Source organism: Cydia pomonella, chromosome 16, assembly GCF_033807575.1.
Source record: "Cydia pomonella isolate Wapato2018A chromosome 16, ilCydPomo1, whole genome shotgun sequence".
Lineage (NCBI taxonomy): Eukaryota > Metazoa > Arthropoda > Insecta > Lepidoptera > Tortricidae > Cydia > Cydia pomonella.
In genome coordinates, this window is record NC_084718.1 from 20,813,506 (window position 1) to 20,832,614 (window position 19,109).

General features: G+C 38.4%; 1 protein-coding gene across 3 annotated transcripts in view; it reads left to right on the forward strand.

Annotated features, from left to right (window-relative positions):
* The window catches only part of LOC133526193 (zinc finger protein with KRAB and SCAN domains 8-like), a 43,254-nt gene extending 24,352 nt beyond the window's left edge, over nt 1-18,902 (forward strand). For all 3 annotated transcript variants that reach the window (XM_061862705.1, XM_061862703.1, XM_061862704.1), the window contains one exon: nt 18,398-18,902. In XM_061862705.1, coding sequence (XP_061718689.1) covers nt 18,398-18,768 — 371 coding nt within the window. In that variant the 3' untranslated portion in view covers nt 18,769-18,902. The remainder of the gene's footprint in view (nt 1-18,397) is intronic.
* Nucleotides 18,903-19,109: the final 207 nt, after the last annotated feature.

Below are 19,109 nucleotides of genomic sequence, written 5' to 3' on the forward strand. Positions count from 1 at the left end.
GTACCAAATGGCACTACCGCCCTATAAGCTTAAAATAAGAAAAAAAAGCGCGTATCACATGTGTATACAAATATTTAATAAAATTCCTGCAAACATAAAGTCGCTACCAAATGATGAATTCAAATTTAAATTGAAAAATATATTGTGTAATGCAAGTTTTTATACCATTGATGAATATTTTAATTATAATTTCTAGCTATAACTTCATTGTGACATGTAAACTTTTGACATTATAAATTCTAATTATACCATATTTCATTTTGGCATGTAAACTTTTGACATTATAATTCTGATTATTATTTCATTTTGACATGTAAACTTTTGACATCATAAATTCTAATTATTATTTCATTTTGACATGTAAACTTTTGACATTATAAATTCTAATTATTATTTCATTTTGACATGTAAACTTTTGACATCATAAATTCTAATTATTATTTCATTTTGACATGTAAACTTTTGACATAATAAATTCTAATTATTATTTCATTTTGACATGTAAACTTTTGACATTATAAATTCTCATTATTACTTCATTTAAGTTTTGACATTATAGATTCTAATTACTGGTTCATTTTGACATTATTGATTCTAATTATTACTTCATTTTGACGTAAAAAAGTAAATTGGATTAACTAGTTATTAGCTAACAGTTTGATGAATTTATGTGCGGAATTTGAATGACTAACTGACTGAGACTTAAAACTTGACGTCTGTATTTAATAATTTAATGTTTGTATTTGATAATATTTTAGGAAACACGACATTTATGTAACGTATTTTACTTTGACATGCATAAACTGTGTCAATACAAATAATTTTCACATGCCCTAGGGCCGAGCATATCAAGGGTCAACAATGTTAATGATATCTAATGTACCATATGTTCTTGTGAATAAACTTTCATTCATTCATTCATTCATTCATTCATTCATTCATTCATTCTTGCTTTAACTTTTAATACTTGGTAGATTTTTTGAAGGTTTGTTTGTGTATTGTCGATTGGTAGGGTAAGGTCGCTTAGAAGCTGACCGGATATAATGTTTAATTCTTTTTGTAGTTGCTCGGGGCTAATAATATGTATGTTCATTTTATCATTGTAAATGTTAGTTATGGTCTCTAATAACATGTCTTGAATTGTTTTAAGGTGGTTTAATAAATTATTTGCAGCCATGGCCACGACTGTAAATTGAGATATGCTCTCTGCGACTGTAATTTCTTTCTCTATTGCAGTGGTGTGGTTTTCTAAAGAAAGTAAATGTTGGTGTATTAATTTGTGTTGCTTTTGTATCGCATCTTTCGTTCTCAGGAGCATGTTATATTCGGCTTCTACGACTGATGTTTGATTTTTCCACATTGTGACGAGGTGTTTTTCGTTTGTTCTGATAAGACTTATATCTTTTTGATATTGTTGAGCGAATCTGTCATCTAAGACTCCGAATAAAGTATTCGCCAGGTTCCCGACACCGTTGACAAATCCCCGTCTCTTGCGTGTCTGCTGTTTCAGCTGATGTCTGGATAATACTTTATTGTAATGTTGCAGCTCATTGTATGAATGCCGTAGTTGTAGAAGGATGACGTCACAGTGTGAAAGGCTTCTTACTTGTTTACAAATAGTTTCCAATTGTTCGTTGTACTTTTTGTATGCGGATACTCCTTCCCAGAAAGGGCTCATGTCGTAGTACGCAATTAGCTTCCAGTCGTCTCTAATTAGCTGCATTGTTCCTAGTTTATCGAAGTACAACCCTTGACCCTCGTTAATAGGTGTCATTCTGACACAATTTCCAGCTGTCAAAAATGTGAGGAAATAAAATAGCATCATCAACATGGTTGCCATGTACCCCCGTTTGGCTGTTTTTTTTTTGTTTTTGATCGCTTCAGGGAATTTTGTTCGGCTGGTTGATTCTCTGGTTTAGACTTTTCCAGGGGCAAGAGAGATAGTTTTACTATGGGTCTTTTGAGTATTCCCTTTTCTGTTTTTAATGTTACGACTCTCACATATCCGTCTTGACCCACGTCGATTACTCGCCCTAGCGCCCATTTTCCTGCCGGCAAATTATCTTCGTGTATGACCACTATATCTCCTATTTCTAGGTTTTTCTGAGGATCGCACCATTTCTGTCTTGCTGTAAGTAGGCTTAAGTACTCAGACCTCCACCTTTTCCAAATGTCACTGAATATTTTTTGTGTCAAATTCCATTTCGTGCGTGCGTCCTCGTATGTTTCCATTATAGTGACTCCTGCTCTACCTTGTAAGAAGTGAGCTGGGGTCAGTGTATTTAGGTCATCAATGTTTTCGGTTAGGGGGCATAGTGGGCGGGAATTTAGACAAGCTTCCAGTTGGGCCAAAACTGTTGCGTACTGTTCGTAAGTAAGTTTTTGTTCACCCACTACCCGTTTTAAATGGTGTTTGAGGCTTCTGACTGCTCTTTCCCAGAGCCCGCCAGCGCTGGGCCAGGACGGGGCATTAAAATGCCACTCGATTTCCATTTCGGCGATTTTTGCTAAGAAGTTATCGTCGAATGTGTTTTGAATTTCATTCCACTGTTGTTTCAAAATGTTGTTCGCGCCTACGAAGTTGGTTCCTTGATCAGAGTATAGATGCTTTGGGGCTCCTTTTCTGGCGGCCATCCTCCTTAGAGCTGCCAGGAATGCTGAGCTTGTTAGTTCTGTTACAAGCTCTAAGTGTACTGCTTTTGTGACCATGCAGATGAAAACGGCAACGTAACCTTTCAACGTTCTGCTTCCACGCGCCTTGCTTGTTTTTATGTCAACAAATCCTGTGTAATCGACTCCGGTGTGAAAAAATGGTTTTGCTTCGTTAACACGGGCGGCAGGAAGATCGCCCATCAGTTGATATTGTTTTTTCCCATCAATTTTTTGGCACTTGACGCATTTTCGAACTTGTTGTTTGACTCTATTGTTTACGCCCATCACCCAGTACTCTTCTCGCAGCTTGCTTGAAGTGAGCTTGGCACCTCCGTGAAGTGTCATCAGGTGGGCGTGTTCTATGAGTAATGTAGCAAGACGTGATTCCTTGGGAATGATTTTTGGATGTTTCATCTCGTAAGGTAAATGCGCTTCTTCGAGGAGACCTCCAACTCGAAGGATATCGTTGCTGTCTATGAAAGGGTACAATGTGAAAAGTTTGCTTCTTGTTTCAACTTTATTGTGCGTACGTAAGTGTTCAATGTCCTCTCCTAATTCGTTGTTTTGTACACATTTTATTATAGCCAATTTAGCTTTTCTCAACTCCTGTAATGTGAGATAGCTTGGTAAGCGTTGTCGCTTTAAAGTAAATGCCCTCAATATGTAGGCTACGATTCGTGTTACTTTTGTAAAAGAATTATATTTTTCTAATAAATTGTATATGATATCATGTTTGTTATTGTTTTGAGCTATATTCGACGCATATGATTTTTTCTCCTCTTCTGTTGTAGTATATGTTGGTTTTTGAGAACGTTCAAGTTCTGGCTGGAAATCAGCTAACCAAGTCGGCCCTGACCACCATAGAGAGTTGTCTTTTAATTGAGATGCTGTTTGTCCTCTGCTTGCAGCATCCGCGGGATTCTCTTGTGATTTTACATAGCGCCATTGTTCTTCGGGCATCACCTGCTTTATTTGTTGTACGCGATTTGCGACAAATGGCTTCCAACGGCTTGGTTGACCTTGCAACCATCCAAGGACGATTTTAGAATCACACCAGCCAAATGTCTCCACTGTATGTTGTTGTAAAGATGTTTTTATTTTTGCCATTAGCTTCGAAAGAAGATGTGCTCCACTTAATTCGAGCTTTGGAAGTGTTAATTGTTTCTTGTGTGAAACGATTTTTGTTTTCGCTGCGACGAGAATTGGTTTTGTTTGATCTTTAATCCGTGCATATACTACACAGGCGTAGGCTTCCAGTGATGCGTCACAGTACCCGTGCAGTTGAATTATGTCATTCTGTTTACATAATAGCCATCTGGGTATTTTACATTCATTAATTAGGTGAATGTCTTCCTGTATTTTGGACCATTCCATGTATATCTCTTCTGGTATAGTTTGATCCCATTGAACGTTTTGTTTCCACACTTTTTGGAATAAAATTTTGAGTTTGGTGCTAAGCGGTGCAAGCCAGCCTAGTGGGTCAAATAGCTTGGAAATGTCTGATAGGAGAATTCTTTTTGTTGGTTTGTTTTTCTGTTTCTCAATTTTACATTGAAATGTAAAAATGTCTTCTGCTGGATTCCAACATAAACCGAGTGTTTTCGATATGTCATCTTGTTTAAAATTTATTAGCAGGTTTTGGTTTTCTTGGTTGTTTTGTATATGTTGCAATACTTCTTGTTTGTTTGAAGACCATTTTCGCAAATTAAATCCTGCTGTTTTTAATAGATCTGTTATGTTGTTAATTATTTTTATAGATTGTTCTATGGAGTGCGCACCATGTACCAGGTCATCCATGTAGAATGATTCTTCCAAGACTTTCGACGCTTCTGGGTAGTTTTCCCGCTCGTCACGTGCTAGGCTCTTTAGCGTCATCATGGCCAAAAAGCTTGCACTTTTTGTTCCGTATGTAACTGTTGTAAGTTGAAATGATCGTAGTGTCCCATCTTCGTCTCTCCAAATGATTTTTTGAAGGGGTTGGTCGTCTTCATGCACTAGGATCTGACGGAACATTTTTTCTAGGTCAGCGCAAAACACAAACTCGTATTGCCTCCATTTTAATAATAGTGTTTGTAAATCTTTTTGTAAATTTGGGCCCCTGTACATTAAGTCGTTTAGTGAGTATCCTGTTGATGTTTTGCTGGAAGCATTATACACGACTCTATACTTGGTAGAAAGTGATTCTGCGCGTTCCACAATGTGATGAGGATAGTAACACTCCACCTTGTTGTTGCTTACGGCAGGTTTCATATGCCCTAAGTCGCTGTATTCCTTCATGAAGGCTTTGTATGCTTCAGCTAGCTTGCTTTGGTTCTGGAGCTTCTTTTCCATGTGCTTGAATTGAGCTATCGCTTTTGTTTTAGAGTCGCCTAACTTTTCTTGAAAGTTTGGTTTCATGGGAATGCGCACTTCGTATCTGCCGTCCACTGTTCTCTTTGTGTTTTCTTCAAAGTGTTTTATGCATTCCAAATCTTCCTGTGACAGATTGCCTTCTTCTGTTATGTCTTCCACTTCCCAAAACTGTTGTATCTCTTCTAAGTTGTTTATGATTATGTTACAATGGTAGGTTTCTAGTTCTTCTTCGTCGTTTCCGCTTAAAAGCCATCCGAGTTGGCTCTCTTGCGCGAGAGGCTGCAACTCATTTTCACCCCTTATTTTACCATCTAAGATTATCTGAGCGTTTATAACTGATCCTAGAAGCAGATCTACTGGACGACTAACGTTGAAGTCTGGGTCGGCCAAGTTAAGATTCCGTATCATGGACCACGAAGGCTTTGAGAATGTTTCGCCCGGTAGGCATTTCACAACTTTGTTCATGATAAAAACTTTCGCATTAAATGTGAAATCATTGTACATCGACTTACATTGTATTTTCAGTTTGCCCTTACAGTCGTTTTATTTCTCTCCTAATCCATAGATGACGCCAGAACACTTATCTCGTTTTAAGTTAAGTATCTGAGCGGCCCGTTCTGTTATAAGTGAAATTTGGCTTCCTGGGTCTACCAGGGCCCGAAATGTGTGATATGTGCCATCCGCTGCCTGCACTTTCAGTATGGCGGTAGCTAGTAAAGTTTCACAGAATGAAGTCTGTGAAATGTTTGTTACGTATTCCATCTGTTTATTCGAAGTAATTGCATTCGTTGCATATGTTGAGGTCGATGACTGAGTCGCTGTAGTTGCACTTTTTACACACGCCTCGTGTAATAATGTGTTATGTTGACCTGAGCATTTCTGACATGTTTTATTGGAATTGCAAGCATTTCCATTATGACTAAATAAGCAATTTATGCATAACGCGAGTTTATTGACCGTTTGGAATCGTTTTTCCATTGGCATTTGCAAAAATTGTCGACAACTGTATATTCCGTGTGGAAACTTGCACAACGGACATTTGATACTTGAAACGTGCATCGTTTTGGCAATAGTTACATTGCTTTTGCTGGCTCCACTATTGCTGTTGTAATACGGACGATTATTGTATGATTGAATAGGTTTCTTCATGTTGTTAGAAGTCGATGACTGTTGAGAGTTCACTGTGTTGATTGGGGGTTCCTGCTTTCGCCGAGATGTTTCGAGACTTGTAAACTTTCCTTCTAAGAAATCAAAGAAGTCTTTCAGTACCGGTAATTCCCTTGAGTTTTTCAATGACTCTATGTAGTCTTTATGTGTTTCAGAGTCGAGCTTTTGAGTTAAAATATAAACTATCAATGGATCCCACGTACTAATGTTTACCCCTAAATTTTTAACTGCATGCAGGCACTCTGTCGCCGTGTCATGTAGTTTCTTTATTTGGGCTAATGTTTGCTGTTGCATGCTAGGGAGCCCAAATAGTATGTTCATGTGAGAGTTAAATATTAATTTAGTGTTATTGTATCGATTGTTAAGAATCTCCCAGCAAACTACATAATTATCCGAACTTATCTGAAGATGTTGAATTAGACGCTCTGCTTCTCCCTTCACTTTTGACTTCAAAAATTGCATTTTTTGAGCGTTCGATAAGGCCGAATTATTGTGAATTGCTTCACTGAATAAATCTTTGAAAGACACCCATGAATTATAATTTCCGTAAAACGTAGGGATGTCTAAAACTGGTGTAGATTTAACTTTATGTTTTACAGACCACACTTTTTTATTAATGTTTTTCTTCATCATGTTGTAGGTTTTTTCATGCTTGTTGAACGTATCTTCATACGCTGTATCACTTTGGGAGTCCTCGCTTTCCATTTCCCAATGCAATGTATCGATAACTGACCAACGAGCCTCCAATGTTTTGAGAGCGTCCTCGAGCTCCCACTTCTCTGTTAATTGGTCAATCTGAATGTTATTCACGGTCCGCGCAAAGGCTTTTAAGTTAGCTTGTTGCTTTCGCATCAATTCGTCCATCTTACTTTCTGTCCCCCTCTGCTGTTTGTTACCTCCAACTTCGGTGACGGATGCTGGTTGATCATCCTTTGCTGATGTTTCAGGCCGGTCCTTGTTGAGAGTTGTAGACGTGTTTGCTTCTGATGGGTTGAGTTCGATCTTAGATTCAATGCTCTTTTCCAACAATGCTTGATACCCTGCTGTTAGCTTCTTGTGGAAAGTAGAATATGTTTCCTTAGCGCTCTCATAAATCCTGTTAGTAAAGTACGAATTAGACCGACTCTCTACCATACTTATCTGTTCATGGTTAAACTGGAACTCGTTCCATAATTCGTTTAACGTATCTAAACGCGTTTTAAAATATTCAAGCTTCGTCTTCCTATCCGAACTATCTTTTTTAAAGTTAGAGAAAGACGCCTCAATAAGCCGCTGAATCTCTCCTTGACGTTGAATGTAAGCCATCTTGATCGACGAAGGTTAAGTAAAATAAGGAAAGATCTTACTTGAATATCTCTTAGCGCTGCTCTGTTACTGCCAATACCACCACTGTTGCTGTTGAGACTCTGCTACTCCTCTCCTTCAAACGCTGCAACCCTCACTCGTTGTTTTAAAAAGTTCGTTCACCTCACACGACTATCAACCACAGTATCAAAACGCGCGAGATCCGGTTCGAAGGACCATGTGCGGGTTCGGGTTCGCGTTGAGTGTTAAAAGTCAGAAAGAAAGTAGCGAAAATGTTTATTAATTGTTATTATATGAATGTTAATGTTATGAATGTTAAATGAATGCCCCCGGCCGCGATGGAACCTAAAGGTACACTAAAAATGGGTTAAAGTAAATTGTTGCTTTACGCGTGTTTTGCTGACAGCGCATGTACGCGCCGCACGAGGCTATAAACGTGTTGAAGGTGCAATGCACCGAACAACCTAAGTGGTCTGATTCTAAATTACTGATAACTTTTTTAGTAATAGGAACAATATCAGTGAAAATATTATCTATACAGGTTGCACTAGTAGCAGTCACTCTAGTAGGCTCCATAAACATGTGGTTGAGATTACCAGATTTGAATAGATTCAACAATCTACAAGACATTGTTGAATTTTCCAAAATATTTACATTAAAGTCGCCGCATATAAATAATTTCTTACTAGAAGATGATATTTTAAGTAGCACAGAATCCATTGCACTTTCAAATATTTCAAAATTACTTAATGGCGGCCTATACACACAGACAACAATAAATTGCTCCAATTCTACTGCACTTAGTTCTATAGTCCGTTCAATAGACATGGATACAATATCCTTACGTTCCTTAAATTTTAACTGACTATTTAATATAATTAACGACCCACCATGTATGGAACTAATTCTGGTGAACGAACTTCCCACCTGATGATTATTAAATTGAGGCATTAATTCATTATTTGTTAACCAATGTTCAGTAATACATAAAATATCAACATAAAAATCGTTCATAAAAAGTTCAATCTGTAAATCTTTTCCTCTAATACATTGAATGTTTTGATGCATCAGGTGGATATACTTTCCATGTTTACAGTATTTTTCATTATATTTATTTAAAACTAAATTGCCAGAGACAGAATCTTTTGTCTTAACAGCTAGTTTAAATCATTGGTTATGACTGGAACCAATTCCAAGCTCATACTGGGCTGCTCAATAGGAGCAGAGTTGTCTGCCAAATTCTTGGCAGAAATGTCAAGTAAATAGGATAGCGATAAAGCTATTTGTCTCTTGTAATAATTTGAAAGGTAACACTTACCTTTAGTCAAAAACACCATAGGCATATGGTATTTACTAACAAATTTGTTAGTGTCAATTATGATAAACTTACTACTATATGTACAAAGATTATATAGAGATATATTCAACTTATGTCTAATGTTATTTTCTGCCTCTGACATTTGCTCACAATAGGGGAATGTGAAAATAATAATTTCATGCACTGCAAGTGAATTTAACTGTTCAAAGTATTTAAGTAAATTATTTTTGTTCACATTTCCCCTATTACCCATAAGAATTAGCAGTGTTGTCTTAGAATTAATATTACTGTCATTTAAAATTTGTTTTAAGATATTTTCAAAGCTACTGTGAGGCAGACAATTGCTGATTGTACTAAGTCCCTTTAGGTAATAGTTTAAAAATGAGCTCATATTGCTCCCAATTTCATCACAATACATAATAATATTAGGTTTAGGTGTGCTTTGTTGTGGAGTGTGGAAGGAGCTATTATCATTTATTTGCTGTTGTGGTAAACTGTCACACAGGCTTGGATTGAGTACACTGGTCAACAAATGTCCAGTCGCTTGCTTACATGCACATGACTGGGCATTGGTCAGCGACTCAAACCGCTCTGAATTGTGCTTAATCTGGGATATTAAATCATCCATGGCTAAAGAATATTCATTAATCACCTTTTTCGAACTCTCATTTATTGTTTCTAGGGATTGTATAGAATCCTCCAAACTCTGAACTTTTGATTTTAAAATCTGTGTGTCAGTTTCATACTGTAGTTTACTATGTTCTAATTGAACAGAATACAAGTCTAACTTATCCACTAAATTAACATTAATTTTACAAAATCTCAATTTCTTAAAAAACAATTTATTCATTTTTGATAACCTCTGGTTTTTTTTAATCATTCTATTTAATTTAATATATTTTTTGAGTTTGTTTCCGCTGCAATTTACTAGTCTTGGTGTGGTGGATTCATTGATTAAATCTATACTAACAACAGGGTTTTCAATTGGAGCGGCAACCAACTGTGAGTCGGGCCGGACCAGTTCCTCGAATAAGTTTTGAGTGTGTGCTGCTGCAGCAATATTTTGGGCCTCCTGTAGCTCGTAGATTTGCTCGTGGGCGTCGTGCAGTGCTCTCTCTAATGAGTTGATGTCTGTCAAGGCCTGTTCATATGCTGCACTACACTCAGTAAACTTGTCAACCGTCTCCTGGAGCCGGGCCCGCTCTGAATTTACATCATTGTAAACATTTTCTAAAGAACATAGTTCCTTCTTTAACTTCTCTACACTATCAAGTGATAATAATAGTTCCTTTTCACTATCCTCTCTTTCACTAAGCAATTGAGCACACAATTCCTTGGATTTTTTAAATTCCAGCAAGGTAATTTGGAGTTTGTCAGCCTCCTGCTGGCGAACCGCTGCAACTGCTCTGCGAGTTAGCATTATAAATGTATTTTATAGTAGGATAGACCCAAAACAAACCAGGGAATTGCTTACTCAAGCTAAGCGATATTACGAGCGTACTTACATGAAATAGTGACGTTTCACTATGCCTACACTGTGTTCTGACTCTGTACAATGATTTACTACGCTGTAATACAAACAAAATTGGTAATAAATAGCGATAAAAACGTAGAAAATATACCGAGACAAACACAAATTTAAATTATAACCTACAACGGCTACAAATTTAAGATATTACAAGACACTTGTAAACGTCACTAAAGCACTTCACTTATTATGTATACATTAAAATTAACACTAAAACTATTTAATTCACACCAAAAAGGCTTAATATTACATGAAATATAATTAAATATAGAATAATTAAAAGGGACCTAGCAAAATCAGCTGCTGATTCTTTGACAGCCAGGGTTGCCATCGATTGATGTATGATGTACTGATGAAATTAACAATTATCGTTCTTTCACCGGTCTCCCTCATTGAAGTCGTTTTTTTTTTCTTAAAAATTATGAGGCCTTATATGGCTTGGCTTATATGGGATAACTTTAAGTACCGTGAGGTACAATTTTTTTAAAGGAGGTACTAAATAGTACAAATTAGGTACAAAAATATGGTATGCTTTTTTTTCGTTTTCGTTTAGGTACACCCGCCATCCTGACTCTCACCTTCCAGCTCCATCTTCTACTTATGACGATGTAGTTGTATACCCTTATTCATAATTAAATTCCATCAAATCTATCACTGTGTTGCCAGTAAAATGAAACGTTCCATAAATAGTAAATATATTATTGGCGAAAGAATGCACGTAAGTAAATAATTTACTACTAATTTTTAATGCAACATTTAAATGCTTAGTTAAATAATCAGACTTATAAAAAAAACCATTCCCATTAATTAATATTGAATTAAAACTTAATAAACATGCGTACTTACATGCAATTAATGTTCCCACCCTCCAACCGCAAAAATAAATACGCAAATAAATACAGGGTTCTATTTGAGCAGTTAGCCATACGGTTATCGAAAAGTCCCCAAAAAATCTTAGTGAAATAAAAAATAGTACATTTGATAATATTTTTCAAGATGTAGCCACTTGTAATCCGAATATTCAACGCGTGCTTGGTCATGCTAAAGTACGCACTCGGTGGCAAGGCGGATCTACATATATCTGAATCCCTAAAGTTTTTTCTCCTATCTTTGCATTCCTTAATATTCTTTGTCTTAATGATCAGTTGTCCTAACATTCGTATACCCTAATTTTGGTTTCCCTATTATCGAATGGCCGATTTTTTTTGTCCTAATATGTTTTATCCTAATGTCATGTAGCATATTTGGCCTAATTACTGTTAGGCCTAAAAATTATATACCCTAACCACTATGCTACCTAATTTTACCTAGCCTCTCGTTGCTTGACCTAATAATTGTGTGCCCTAATTTTGATTTCCCTAATGTTATCGATTGGCCGATTTTTTTTTGTCCTAATATGTGTTTCCCTAACGACAGTTCCACTTTTATGACAGCAGTTCGTTTTTGCAAGGATCGTAGTTCTAACCTAACCATTTTTTAACAGCAGTTCGTTGTTACATTGGTCGCAGTTCTAACCTAACCCACTTTTGTGGCAGCAGTTTGTTTTTGCGAGGGTCACAGTTCTAACCTAACCTAACCCACTTTTGTAGCAACAATTCGTTTTGGCGAGGATCGCAGTTCTAACCTAACCTATTTTTGACAGCATTTCGTTGGTACAATGGTCACAGTTCTAACCCACTTTTGTAGGCATAAAACATTAGTGATACTAATATTTATGGTGCACATATTTCGTACATAAGAGTTTTAGAGCAAAGGGCGTAATTAAAAATATTTTTTATGACAATTGATCATTAGAGCAATACCCATTAGATCAAACCAATTAGGGAGTGATGTGTTAGGCCAAACCTTGTTAGAGATTTCGAGGAATATGGTAAAAACATTAAGGATATTAATAGTTATGGTAGAAATGCTTAGGACATATGAGTTTTAGGCTAAACATTCATTATGGAAAGTAATTGTTATGATATTTGATCAATAGGAAAAGTAACTGTTATGACAATTGATCATTAGGGCAATAGCCATTAGGTCAAAACAGTTAGAGCATGTTATTTTATGCCAAACATTGTTAGGAATTTCGAAGAAACATTAAAAACATCAGGGAAATGAGTCTTAGGCTAACCATTACATTACGGAAAATAATTCTTATGACAATTGATCGTTAGGGCATGTGCCCATTAGGACAAACCAGGACAAACGTTGTTAGGGATTCAGAATGACACCCGTTTGAATGTTGTGTAGTAATAGCAGAGTAACAGTCGTCTTTAACAATGAACTAACAGACACTTTCTATGGCTGTTTTAATGGTACACTTTTGCACTGAACTGTAAGTAACCTAAAAGTAACTTCAAAAATATGCCCCATTAAAAAAAATCATGATGATTTTATATAGAGGCAGAATTTCTTAATTATGTATGGTTCCCTATTTGGAATTTCTATAGGAGGAAATAAAATTATTGAAAAAAATAAAAATTAGTAGTATTACCGCCTAGTAGATCCAGTAGATCATTCCCGGCTTCAGCCCCTAGTTCTTTCCCACTAACTTTTTACATTGACACACTTGACACAGTGTTCTTAGTGGCTTGTGCCGTCTGCTTCTTGATGTGAATTTTGTATCTGAGTGTACTGTCAAGGGTAACACCCAGATATTTTAGCTCATTATGGGTTTCATCTCTTTTATCCTTCTATTAGTGAACAACACAAGCTTTGTTTTCGACGGATGGAGATCCAGTCCTCTCTCTCTACACCATCCTAGTACTTGTCTGACAAAGAAAGGTACCCAACTGTCCGGTTCCGATTTGATTTATATTTATATATGTTATAGAGTAGTCTAAAATAACAGACACGTATTTTTTTTAGCTGCCCAAACTCAACCTATTAAGAGAAATTGTCCTCCAAAGTACAAAAAAATTACTAAATCTTCAAACTCCTATAGAAAGTGATGCTCAAGCTGCTTGAGTCAAGCTACTTGCTAGTTAATGGCTGGTTTTAGTTTAAATAAATAAATAAATATAAATCAAATCGGAACCGGACAGTTGGGTACCTTTCCTTGTACCATCATTATATCTCTTCTGACGCTAAGAACCGTTTCTCTCACTAGTATCCGAGTAAGGGGGCATCTCCTCTGTTTAGTTCTTTCACCATTGAGTCTAGCAGTAGGCACCAAATCAGGGGGGACAGCCATCCCCCCTGTGGGAACCCTCTTCTCGGACTAATCGTTTTTGATACTCCTCCAAACTCCGCCGTTATGGATCTGCCTTTGAGCATTCTTTCTATCCATTGTGCTATTTCCGGTCGGATACCCTCTCCCTTTAGGCTTTCCTCTACAGGCTCGAAGGTTATCAACTTATGAACTTTTACGTCGAAGAAGCAGTCTAATGCGTATTGTTTAGTTTCTAATGCCCTTTCCACCGTTAGGTTAGGTTTTGGTGTTCCGTAGCCAAATGGCAAAAAACGGAACCCTTATAGATTCGTCATGTCCGTCTGTCTGTCCGATTATGTCACAGCCACTTTTTTCCGAAACTATAAGAGCTATACCGTTCAAACTTGGTAAGTAGATGTATTCTATGAACCGCATTAAGACTTTTACACAAAAATAGAAAACAAAACAAAAAATTTTGGGGGTTCCCCATACTTAAAACTGAAACTCGAAAAATCTTTTTTCATCAAACCCATACGTGTGGGGTATCTTTGAATAGGTTTTTAAAAATGATATTGAGGTTTCTAATATAATTTTTTTCTAAACTGAATAGTTTACGCGAGAGACACTTCCAAAGTGGTAAAATGTGTCCCCCCCCCCGTAATTTCTAAAATAACAGAATGAAAAATCTAAAAAAAATATATGATATACATTGCCATGCAAACTTCCACCAAAAATTGGTTTGAACGAGATCTAGTAAGTAGTTTTTTTAATACGTCATACATGGTACGGAACCCTTCATGGGCGAATCCGACTTGCACTTGGCCGCTTTTTTTTTATAACACTACAAACTACAAATTTTGATAGCTAACATTGACGCGTAAAAAATTCTTGTTACACTATTAAAAATAAAAAATATGTATCATTTAAATAATAAACTAACAATATATTATTTTGTTGCGTGAAAGTAAGATAAAAGTCAGTTAGTTAGACGTTTCTGTACTGTCAAGTGTGTCAAGTATCTATATCAGTTAACTAAACAGGTTGACTAATTATTAATTATTGCGGAAAGACTAATTGGAATCATACTCTGTGTAGCGTGACGTCATTTTTCCGTCAACGGCATGAAATGTATGGGCCCCTGATCATAGGATACTGGAGAAGTATGTGCGAAAGAGAGCGTCGAATTGTACGAAATTTATATTTTCTTGTTTCGCGGTAGTCCCTCTGTATCCTAGTATTGTTTTTTTTTAACATTGATAAATTCTTACGACAAACATATCGTAGTGATTGCCATAGATAACTATATTTTTCTTTTTTCGTAGTTTTGCGACGACAGCTATAAGCTCGAATGGGCAAGAGCGATAGAGAGGAAAATAGACGATTTTCACGGTAGGTAAATAAGTATATGGTAGCTATGAATGTATACTTAAGGTCTGTTTTTTTTATTCCGTAGACTAAAATGACGTTTCATATGTAAGACATCACATTTCTTAGTACCACATGAAATGTCATTTTAGTCTACGGAATAAAAAAACAGAATACTTATACATTATACATTATTTATAAAGTACGTATGTATACATTCATTATTGTTGCGCCACCGGAACACGTGGCGCAACAGAACATTGCAACACCAAAATGATTTTTAAATTAAAAGATTTTTGTTATTGTAAATGTATGTTAGTTTGTAAGGTATGTATTTATGAGCCTTAGTTGCCTGAAAATAAATTATATTTAATTGAATAATGGAAACACTAGAAATTTAAATTTGTCTCACTCTTTTTCCATAGTCTGACTTATCCATAGATATAGGAATAAAACTAGATACATTGCGTTCTCCTTTTCGAAAATGTTTCGAATGAAATAGCTTACCGATGTCTATTTGTGTTAGGATACTACGGAGCCATAGTAGATTACATTTTTGTATCGATTGTGACCGTGCGATTTAAGAGGACTTTCCTCTCGCAGACGCTCCGGCTCCCCGAGGGTCTACAGTATGTGGTTCTTCAAAAAAGGAGTGTAAAGGGTCGCCAATGCGAATGTAACATCTCTAGAATTGCAAGCGCACATAGGCAACGGTGACTGCTTACCATCAGGCGGGCCGTATACTTGTTTGCCACCGACTGAAAAAGTCTTTCAGTCATGCTCGTATTTAACAGGATCAATCACTGAATTCTCGCTGACGAGACCGTGGCACAGTTAATTTGCCGTGACGGAATGTGAAAGTGTCGTAATATGATATATATTATAAAAAGATGTTAACGGTGACACTTTCTCACTTTGTCGTTACAAAGCCATTCCTGAGCTACAAGAAGCAATCGGTAATTTGTATTACAAGGGGAAAAGTTATCGTTTAACACAGTGGTTCTTAACAGTTTCAGTTCTGCCACCTCTATGACTAACTGGGGAACCCGATTTTACCCCTCCTCCCAATAATTATAAATATTCTTTCTTAAAGGTGTAATTTTTGTTATATTTAATTGAGCTTATTACCCCCGTAAAATACCAGTTTTACCCCTACGGGGGTAATTATAATTACCCCCAGGTTAGAAACACATGCGCTGGTTTAACACATCCCATCTCCTATACACCTAACCTAACATATTGATACCCTCACCACAGTGTAAAAAGTAACAGTGGGCCGACGCCTTTGATGTTTGCGTAAAAGCCGACACCGCTCAAGGTCACCGTACCTACCTAGGGTTGTCACAGACTTACACAACTGCCCAAAAGAGTAGGGAAATGTTTTTAGGTTTCATATATGTGTACAAATTTTACAAATGGCGTCCATTTTGGAAATAAAGATGGCGGATGTCACTTTTTTTTTAAAGTCGTCATGGGTGTTGTTTTCTCGGTTTTTGGGGGTGTAGATTTCAAAAATGGCATCTTTTTTGAAAATAAAGATGGCGGACGTCACTTTTTGAAATGTGTGTAGCAGTGATGACAACCATCTTTAATTCTAAAATGGACTATATAATTTTGAAATCTGACTTCATTTTCGTAATCGGAACCCGGAGGAACCTCGGCGATGACACCGAGGCGGCGAAAAAATAATGTCCGCCATCTTGGATTTCAAAATAGACGTCATTTTCGTAATCGGAACCCCGAGGAACCTCGGAAATGATACCCATATCGACTTTAAAGAAAAAATCATGTCCGCCATCTTGGATTTCAAAATGGATGTCATTTTTGTAATCGGCACCCCGAGGACTCTCAAAAATAATTAAAACATATATACAGACAGAAGCAAGAAACAATTTCTTGCATTTAAATAAAGTCTTAAACTACTCGTAATTTCTTAAAATTAAGCTATAAATCATGTCCGCCATTTTGAAATTAAAAATTTGATATCATATAATATATTTTTGTTTACACTGAAACAAACAATTTTTAGTCTAATCTATTTATTGTAGTTGTTATTGCATGCAATTTAATTAAATTTAATAGTATAGTTTATTTTCAGTCTAACACATTGTGTTGGACTAAAAATTATTGTACAATAAAATTTGCGCATCGTTTAATTACGATAGAATACTGTACAATATTCTACAAGAACATCCTGTAACTATAATTAAGTATTCTTGCAAATAAATGATATTGATTGATTGATTGAACAATTACCACATGTCGTATGCAATAATTTAATTGTGCACAAAATGATTGATAATTACAAGACATGCGTCAGCCCTTAAAATCATATCCCGGAATACTAACAATGGCGTGTATGAATCTCAGGGACCGCCTCTCCCGCCCCCTTCCCCTCGCACCCCGCACGGTTGCCCCGTTTAGATGCCTTCGTCGACCGACTGTATTATTTTTTAGACTGTGCCCAAACATGCAAAATTGAACAACGACAGTAGGGAATGGTTTAAAAAGTACAATATTGACAGTTTCGGGGTGTTAGGAACAGAATAAAGAAGGAACGAAAATGGGCTCGAAAAATAAGAAGGGTTTTAAAAACAGTACCTTGTCAGACTTTGCTTTCACATAGGTTACGATGTCATTGACCTTCGTAAGGTAATGTAGACGGGACACGTACAGCAGCGTCGACGGTGGTGCAGGACGCAGCAAATGGTTGGGTCCAGTCGGTGTTGCAGGACGCAGCAAATGGTGGGGTCCAGTCGGTGTTGAAGGGCGCAGCAAATGGTGGGGTCCAGTCGGTGTTGAAGGGCGCAGCAAATGGTGGGGTCCAGTCGGTGTTGAAGGGCGCAGCAAATGGTTGGGTCCAGTCGGTGTTGCAGGGCGCAGCAAATGGTTGGGTCCAGTCGGTGTTCCAGGACGTAGCAAATGGTGGGGTCCAGTCGGTGTTGAAGGGCGCAGCAAATGGTTGGGTCCAGTCGGTGCGGTACCGCACTCATTCTAATAAGCCGGTTTTTCTTACAAACGTAGTCCTCATTTTCCTCTCTCTGGATATTGACATAAATGAAAATATTTATAACTATTTTTTTCGAATATTTAATTATTAAAATGTAAGTTAGTAGAAGAGTAGTTGCGGTAGTAGAGTTACGTTTCCTCTTCCAGCGGCCGTATCTTGGTCGCATGTTTATCACTTATCATATAATGCGTCACTTTCGCATTTACATACTTGCTAGAATGTGACAGGCATGTAGATTATAACCGACCAACTTAGCCCTACAGGGTAGTTGAAACTTTTACTCTGAATCTACGTAGGTATAGTATAAAATTATGACTTGGGGCAAGACCTTTTTTAAATTCTACATAAAAAAATATGTTGAATAAGTTTAAGAACTAATCATTTTTTACACCTTGTACTCGGATGTAGCCTTCCATTCCGCCGAACCGTTTCCGATCGAAGTTTCGGTTTCGCTTACGGCAAAAAATCATGTTTCGGCCGAAACTAGAGCGAAATCGAACCTTCGGCAGAAAATCCAGATTCGGTCTGACACCAAATGCCATTTATTTTTTGGTGTCACAGAGGCGACGGCTCCGACCCGGACCACGTGCCGCGAGTGCAACAGGCGCTTCCGCACCAGATCCGGGCTCGTCGCGCACGCGCGCGTGCACAGCGGCGAGGAGCCGTACCGCTGCAGCGAGTGCACCGCCAGCTTCAAGTTCCACACGCAGTTCAACCAGCACTCGCGCGAGCACGTGGGCCGCGGCGCGCGCGCGCGCGTGTGTCCGCGCTGCGGCCTGGCCTTCCCGCAGCTGGCGCACCTGCACTGGCACACGCGGCGCGCGCACCGCGGCGCGCTGCCGCCGCCCGCCGTGCGCGGCTACAAGCCCGTCAAGCCGCACCCCGTGTGGGAGCGCGTGCCGCTGCGCGACGCCGACGACGAGGCGGCCTAGCCGCCGCCCGCCGTGCGCGGCTACAAGCCCGTCAAGCCGCACCCCGTGTGGGAGCGCGTGCCGCTGCGCGACGCCGACGACGAGGCGGCCTAGCCGCCGCCCGCCGTGCGCGGCTACAAGCCCGTCAAGCCGCACCCCGTGTGGGAGCGCGTGCCGCTGCGCGACGCCGACGACGAGGCGGCCTAGCCGCCGCCCGCCGTGCGCGGCTACAAGCCCGTCAAGTCGCACCCCGTGTGGGAGCGCGTGCCGCTGCGCGACGCCGACGACGAGGCGGCCTAGCCGCCGCCCGCCGTGCGCGGCTACAAGCCCGTCAAGTCGCACCCCGTGTGGGAGCGCGTGCC